The sequence below is a fragment of the Salmo salar genome, chromosome 11, assembly GCF_965601325.2.
Source record: "Salmo salar chromosome 11, fSalSal1, whole genome shotgun sequence".
Lineage (NCBI taxonomy): Eukaryota > Metazoa > Chordata > Actinopteri > Salmoniformes > Salmonidae > Salmo > Salmo salar.
Genome location: NC_138301.1, coordinates 112,611,107 through 112,619,640, shown reverse-complemented (window position 1 = coordinate 112,619,640; position 8,534 = coordinate 112,611,107). Strand labels below are relative to the sequence as shown.

The following is an 8,534-nucleotide window of genomic DNA, read 5'->3' as shown; positions in this document are numbered from 1 at the left end:
AATTATTATATTTATAATTTTTTATTTATCATTATTATATTAATTATTATTCTTTTTATCATTATTATATATTTATTATTATAAATTATTATTATATTTATAATTATTACTATTATTGTTATTATTATCCTATACATTATTTTACCTACATCTTGAAATATCTACTGCTAGATGAACATCAAGCATTTAGTGCCACCCTGTGGACACCATGTTGTTCAACATCATAGACGGTCTAGTTCTCTACTGCACATCATTACCACTGAGGGAGCTAGAGATGGTTTGATGTTGCAGGCCTACCCTACATATTACTGAACATAGATGTCATTGAGTTCATAATGCAATCTGCATTATGTGTATATAACTTTTTTTTTTACATTCTCAACACAGTTCAAAAGGCAGAGGAGGACAACAGTATTATTTTTCAATTGCAGTTTTATTAAATGATCAGATTATCAGGTATGAAAACGTACAGCTTATGTTGTTGTTTCCATTCACCAATGTGTTAGAATACTACATAGTGATTGTATGGCTGCTAGTCCTATGAGCTCATGCCTCATGCACCTGCGTGTGAAAAGCATAAATCATTTAACAGACAGTTCAATAAATATTACAAATAAAATTTGAGTCATATTTACATTTTGCCTTGGACATCATGTGCTGTGTGTTGGTATTGAAAGGGTGGAATGTACAGATAGTGTAAGCTAGCCTTATACAGTTTGGATAAGATTCTGGTCTCAACTATAGGGTGTATACCATTACCGTAATAGTATTAAAAGTTTTGTAAAAAAAAAAATACAAAAATGTATTCACAAACCATTTTTGAACCTGCTACTGACAACAGCAACTTCCTTCCTTATCACAAGTGCTGTTAAATAAGTCTTTGTAATGTATTAATTGTTTACAATCTAAACAAATAAACAATATGTATTGACATCAAAGCATAACAAACTATTCAATTTATCTTTATTACCAAGCAGCGAGTACAAATGTGCAATTAACGCTCAAGAGAGTGGATTTACAGAAAATTAATTGTAGAGTTAGTATTCATTTCTCAATTGTGTCGGTTTTGTACGTTTTCTTTCATTTCTATCCCCAAATTCCCATCTTTAAGATAACCAATACATTTTTACATGACCAACAGGCTCTGAACTGGAATGAGTGGTTTCATTATAGCAGGATTATGTCACACATTGGTGGCAGGTAGTCTAGCGGTTAAGAGCGTTGTGCCAGTAACCGAAAGGTTGCTGGTTTGAATCCCCGGGCTGACTAGGTGAAAAATCTGTTGATGTGCCCTTGAGCAAGGCACTTAACCCTAATTGCTCTGGATAAGAGTGTCTGTAAAATGTCTAATGCAACGAAAATCTCCGTAGCAGAGCTTTGGGATGTGCTAAAGACTAAGGGAATCAAAGGTCGCCTGACTATCAAGGTCCCGGTTCTCTTTTTGCTCGTTTGAGGAGTAAGTCTTGCCTCCTTTTCTCAGCTAGGAGCTCTTGTATTCTTTTGTTCCGTGTCATTTCTCGGAATGGAGGCCGTCTTCTAGGAACAAAGTGGTTTTGAGAGGCATCATTGTCTACACCAACGGTCCTGTACGGCACCTCCAGCCAGTTGTTCTCTCTCTTGTCCTCTGTCCTGTGGGGGGGTATGGTGGAGGGCATGTGTATCACACTGACCCTATGCTGTGTTGGAATGGTTTTCCATCTCTTGTCTACTTTAGGTCTGGAAGTGGATGGAGCTAGGGTTGTCCAGGACTTCCTCTCAATAACATCAACCCAAGCTGTGGTGGACGTGGTGGATTTGGGGACATTTGTAGTTCTGAGAGTCGATGGGCCCTGACTGGTGGGGACTGTGGTGGGTTCTGTGGTGGGTTGAGTGGTGGTGACGGTGGTGCTGGGATCTGTAGTCTCCTCAGTGGTGGTGGGGAGAGATGTAGGACTCCTGGAGGTAACCAAAGGGGTGGTTGTTCTTCTGGGGCGTCTGGTGGTTAATACAGGGATGGTGGTAGGGCTATATTTTTTCGCTGTGTTGTGCTCGTTGGTTTTGGTTGTATACTCCTCATAATCGTCGTAGTCGACATAAGCAAAGTCAGTGGTATAAAGCTCGGTGGAGGGTTTGGGTGAGCCATTGGTGGGGGTGGGAGCAGGTAGTGTGGTGTACCTCCAGGGCCCACTGGTGAAGGTCTGGCCCGTACTGGTGAAGGTCTGGCCCGTACTGGTGAAGGTCTGGCCAGTACTGGTGAAGGTCTGGCCCGTAGTGGTGAAGGTTTGGCCCGTAGTGGTGAAGTTTCCCTCGCTGCAGGACTTGCAGCACATCTGTCTGTACCCACGGTTGGAGCAGTACCTGTTCAGCACCTCCATACGACAGAACGCTGACCTATCTCCCTTACACTGCCCTGAAACACAAAGCAACACACATCTCAGAAACATAACACAACCTCTTATGGTAAACAAATCAACCATAAAACTATCCCAAAGACAGGAACAGCTAGAAAGTCATAGCTAAGTCTACTGTGACTGAGAGAAAGCAGAAAGGGACAAGATGCTTTGTTTATCATGCTGAATCAGATGCAAAGATATGAACGGTAAGATAGAGTCGCTCAACATCATACTATTCATCACTCAACATTGTAACAATGTGAGCTGAGAGTCAGGAAGCAAGATCAGGGAGTGAGTGTTTTAATAAATAAACAACATGACACAAAATAAGAACCATGAACAACACACAGACGTGACACAGGAACAGAAATAATAACACCTGGGGAAGGAACCAAAGGGAGTGACATATATAGGGAAGGCAATCAGGAAGGTGATGGAGTCCAGGTGAGTCTGATGACGCACAGGTGCATGTAACGATGGTGACAGGTGTGCACCATAACGAGCAGCCTGGTGACCTAGAGGTCGGAGAGGGAGCACACGTGACAAACATCATACTATTCATCACTCAACATCAGACTATCCATCACTCTAGGTGTATAATCTGTCAGACATAAAGTTGAATAATTATATATTGACAGTTTTATTTGTTGGGTTTGGACTGTACTGCTGAAATGAATGAGAAATCAAAGTCATACAATACACTCTCCCTGTCATATATCTGAAAGCTGTCTATTCAGTAGAGACAGTTAACAGTTTGGTCAACAGTTTGGTCAACATTTTGGTCAACATTTTGGTCAACAACTACATAACATCAGTAAGCCAAAACAGATTAACAATATCTGATATACTGTACACAATGGTGATCAAGTGAAACAATAAAGATGTCCTATTTGTGTAAAAGGAACAGCACATTTAGTGTCTCATGATACGCTTAAAAACTCTTAATCCAGTACCTCTGATAAAAATCATTTTGGGCCAATATATAGTAAGGAACACATGTTCAGGCCTTAGCTACAAGTTGGCTGGTAAAAGCATACAATTCATTGTTGTCACGAAGTTGGGAAACTAAAAGTCATAAATGCTACTGGATACAGGAAAAAATAATTGTATATATTGTAGATACTCCCAAGTCGCAGTTTAAATCTTGTTGACACATTGTTTTCCCCACAGCTGCCAGAATTGAGCTACCTTGCCACAATCATGATACAATTACAATAAATGACAATCGCTGTTTTGTACATGAAGGTGCTGTGAATCCATTTTGTTGTAAACATCAAGTTATTTTTTCTTCCTCAGGAAGCTTCTCCTATTCCTTATCACTCTGATAAACAAGACAAAGGCCATTATTTCTTCATTTCTCTCAACAGCCTAATATAAGGCAAAGCTATTTCCCAGATGTTTATGACAAAATGACTGCATGAGGTATCAGAGCATCTTTTTCACTAACTAACGCCTTACAATGCTACACAAACACACAAGCATATTTAGATAAATAAGGACACATTTTAGTGTCCTCTGTCTACCGCACAAAATGCATTGAGGGTAAAATTCACATTCCTTTGTGAAAGTGAGAATAAACCTTACTCACCTCCGCATAAACATTCTGCTCTGGTTACTTATATTAATGTCCATATTTCTTTAATGCTCATTAGATGTTTCACTTAAATATTTAGGTAGAATGGATACAAAAATACACATACGGTAACAGTCAGTAATAGAGAGGCATATAGTAACTCACACCTTATTTATGTGGAACTATTTACGTTGATAATTGTGTATGCATACTGTATGACAATAAAACTTTATTGTCCATTTTACAGCGAACAATGGACATGTGTCTTCTGCTCCGTTCTCAACGCCCCCCGGACACCAGTTACTGAGTCTGCTTCACCTTTGTGTTAACAGCCACAGAAGAAAGGTCTCTCCCAAAACACCTCCCCTGCTTCTTGTTATCAAATCCACTGCGTATCTCCATATTCACTTCCGTTGAGTTTCCCAGGTTCAAACCCAATAACATGTAGCCAGTGAGTAACTCCGTATACAGAGGCTAGGCCACGACTATAGTCTCAGAGGCTCACAGCCAGGACTTAATAAAGCCTTATTAGGGATAGAACTTCCATTTCTCTCTTCAGTGAGGATTTCAAGGCCAGGTCTACAGCCTACAGTACAGTCAGACCCCTGAAGGAGAGAGTGTGTGCTGTGCGTGTGAGAGAAAGAGCCAGAGAGACAGAGACCACAGCACAGGAAGTCTCCCTTTCTCAGCCAGGCAGAGAAGCCACAGACAGGCAGGCAGGAGCCATCCTCCAGTGTAGAGGAGAAGAGGAGAAGAGGAGGAGAGAGACACTATCAGGGCATTCTTCCCTGCAGAGAGAGGCAGAGAGAGAAAGGTAGAGCCCAGGTGAGCAGAGGCATGCAGCGGACTCCTCGCTCCGAGCTATAGAGGGGATGTTTACTTGAGGAGATCTTGGGAGCAGGGAACTCTGGGTTGGCCCGCGACAGCCACTGGATCAAAACGTTTCTTCCGTCACCTGAGAACAAAACAAACAAGGGGATGATGTGAAAATCTATTTATATTGTTTCAGTAATATATTGTTATGTACTTGTGTTCAATAAGTTAGGCCTTCTGATTGGACAGTCACCTGTGCAGGGCACTAGCTGGCAGGTTCTGAGTGTGATGGGTTTGGGCTCCATGCAGAGTCCCACTGAGTTATCAGAAGTGTTGCACAGAACCTGCCGCTCCTGGGTCCCGTTGCCACACGTCACCGAACACTAAATTAAAAAATGTAAAAACACACACACACACACACACCTCTGAGTTGTTCAAGATTTCATGGAAACAGGTGTTTGCATGGAATGTTGTCAGTAATGGTTGAGAAATATTCACATTTGGCTTTCAACACCTACTTACCTGGGACCAGGGTCCTACTCCCCACTTGGCAAAACAGAGCTGGCGGTTGCAGGGTCGTCGTCCCTCTGGCCGGTCATCATTACAGTACTTGCTGTGGATGGTACGTTGGCCACCGCCGGCGATGGGCTGCAGACAGAGGACAGAGCGGGTCTGGTAGCCAGTCTTCCCACAGGATGAACTACACTCCTCCCAGTCCCCAGTGATCCAACTGGAGATTAGAGAAGACACACATCACCATACAGGAGGAGTGGGAATAGAATGACTTACTGAGAAACAACAGGAATATTAACAGCTTATATACAGAATTAGTAATACAATAGTTACATAGAACATTCACAGCACACACACACACACACACACACACACACACACACACACACACACACACACACACACACACACACACACACACACACACACACACACACACACACACACACACACACACACACACACACACACACACACACACACACACACACACATACTAATGCATTTACATACACTGGCTCGGAGCACTCTTTCTGGCTGCAGTCTCTGCTGATAGCTCTGGGCTTGTCGATGTTCACACAGAGGGTGCGGTGGACCATCTTCCCATCTGACTTTCTCCTGCAGCCAAACCTTGTGTACTGCTTACCTAAAGAGGGAACAGAGTGTATACACTACCACTCACATCAACAAATCAATCAATCAAATGTATTTTATAATGCTCTTTTTACATCGTCAGTTTTCAAAAAATGCTTTACATAAACCCAGCCTAAAACCTCTTTAAGCAAGCAATGCAGAGGCAGAAGCACCAACAACATTGGTCAAATCGAAGGTTATTTGACAGTTGAAGACAGGAGGACGTTATATTGTTACCTCCACAGGGCCTCGAGCAGTGAGACCACTTCTTCAGAGCCCACTCAAAGTAGGCTGTGTCCTCCTGCACCAGGTTATTTTCTATGGACGACTGCAGCTCTTCGTGGAGAAAGTACTTGTAGGAGAGAGTAACCTTTGAGTCACCGTGGGAACGCATCTGTGGGATAGAAAAGATACTGTTAATTCCAAAACTATACACTTGTTCACAGCTGAACTCTGATACAAAGGAAAAAGAGGAACTATAACACCTAGTGATTTCTGACAACAACATGCAAACAAAAGAGACAAATCCTGGATGCTACAATAACCAGTCAGTGCTGAACAACACAACAGCCATTAATGACTAATAGTAAGTTATAGAGCAACTTGAGACGTGGCTAACATTATAGAAACAATGATATGGTACATTTCTGTAACTACTGTGGATTTTCTGTAAGTAACTCCACATGATGTAAACAGATGCTCTGAGGTTTTAGCCAACAATATGGCTGGATAGTGGATACTTGTTACACAGAGAACATTTCAGGTTTAATTATTTCCAGAAGCTACCGCTATATTTCCATTGGTGAGGTGGTTTTAACTTAAAGTGGATAAAGACTAAACCATGATACCAAAAACATTACTGTGGCATATGTAACGGGCAGGCTCTAAACCACAACACACACACACACACACACAACACACACACACACACACACACACACACACACACACACACACACACACACACACACACACACACACACACACACACACACACACACACACACGCACACACACACACACACACACACACACACACACACACACACCACTAGACCAAGAGGAAACAACATTTCCTCTTGGGTTGATGGCAACAATTATTTTGAAGTCAGAGGAATGGCTACCTCATCCCTAGACCATGAGCCTGACTCATGTCCGCTACACATCAGGTAATGTCAGTCATTTGAACTAGCCAGGGACCTGAGTGTATACAAATGACTCACCATGACCAGAACAGTGTATCTGAGAGGTCCTGTGGTCTGGATGGTCTCCATGTCGTCATTGTTGTGGTACTCCCACTCCACCCCCTTCTCTATCACTGTACGGGATTCTGGGAAGTCGTTCTCATCGTTCAGGAACAGATTACCTGTGGCCTGGTTCTTTACAGCTGAGGGATGGACAACAAGGAGAACAGCGTGTACTGATGTTTGGCTGAGCTTGGCTTTTCTCAACTTGGTCATCATGGCAGTGACAAGCCAGAGATATTTGTCAGGATTATGATAATGAGCATTAGGGCCTGGATTTACTCAACCTAATCAAGAAGAAAGTTATAGTTGGTATTCGTCAAAAAGGTTTTTGGAAATGTTCTTATGTTGTTTCTTAATTTTCTCCTTAAGAAAATAATTGCGAAGAAATGTTATTCTTGAGTCAGTATAAATGAGCATCCACGCTGGATCTCTTCCCAGCAGTCCTGATGCACTATGGGCAGTCGACTAAAGTATTTTGTACTCTCAAACCCAACACAGCCAAAACTTGACTGAAGCAGCAATTAATAACAAACTTCCTTAACCAAGCCAAAGACTACTGATTTATAGAGGCCAACATCCTGGATATTAACGAGCCACTGATATTCACAGAAGCAACATAAATAAACCAACCAAGGATGTGAGGGGTTGCCTTGAACTCCTGAATCAACAGATGTCTGGCCCCTCGAGGGATTTCAAGTATCTTGAGGAAACCTGAAACAAACCACAAACAAAATACAATAGATGAACAACAGTCTCGTCTAGCTATAAAAACAGCTTCAGATACTGAGAAAAGCATCCCTGTGGATGTTTGATACAATGTTTCTGATGAACAACAGTCTCGTCTAGCTATAAAAACAGCTTCAGATACTGAGAAAAGCATCCCTGTGGATGTTTGATACAATGTTTCTGATGAACAACAGTCTCGTCTAGCTATAAAAACAGCTTCAGATACTGAGAAAAGCATCCCTGTGGATGTTTGATACAATGTTTCTGATGAACAACAGTCTCGTCTAGCTATAAAAACAGCTTCAGATACTGAGAAAAGCATCCCTGTGGATGTTTGATACAATGTTTCTGATGAACAACAGTCTCGTCTAGCTATAAAAACAGCTTCAGATAATGAGAAAAGCATCCCTGTGGATGTTTGATACAATGTTTCTGATGAACAACAGTCTCGTCTAGCTATAAAAACAGCTTCAGATACTGAGAAAAGCATCCCTGTGGATGTTTGATACAATGTTTCTGATGAACAACAGTCTCGTCTAGCTATAAAAACAGCTTCAGATACTGAGAAAAGCATCCCTGTGGATGTTTGATACAATGTTTCTGATGAACAACAGTCTCGTCTAGCTATAAAAACAGCTTCAGATACTGAGAAAAGCA

At 41.8% G+C, this 8,534-nt stretch overlaps 1 protein-coding gene across 1 annotated transcript in view; it reads right to left on the bottom strand.

Moving 5' to 3' along the window:
- Positions 1–414: 414 nt before the first annotated feature.
- LOC106563762 (A disintegrin and metalloproteinase with thrombospondin motifs 2) overlaps positions 415–8,534 on the bottom strand; it is a 105,053-nt gene continuing 96,933 nt past the window's right edge. Inside the window, exons 15-22 of the mRNA XM_045690151.2 lie at positions 7,782–7,862; positions 7,128–7,291; positions 6,142–6,298; positions 5,785–5,917; positions 5,281–5,488; positions 5,012–5,141; positions 4,826–4,900; positions 415–2,389 (exon numbers count right to left, since the gene is read on the bottom strand). Coding sequence (XP_045546107.2) covers positions 1,422–2,389; positions 4,826–4,900; positions 5,012–5,141; positions 5,281–5,488; positions 5,785–5,917; positions 6,142–6,298; positions 7,128–7,291; positions 7,782–7,862 — 1,916 coding nt within the window. The 3' untranslated portion in view covers positions 415–1,421. The remainder of the gene's footprint in view (positions 2,390–4,825; positions 4,901–5,011; positions 5,142–5,280; positions 5,489–5,784; positions 5,918–6,141; positions 6,299–7,127; positions 7,292–7,781; positions 7,863–8,534) is intronic.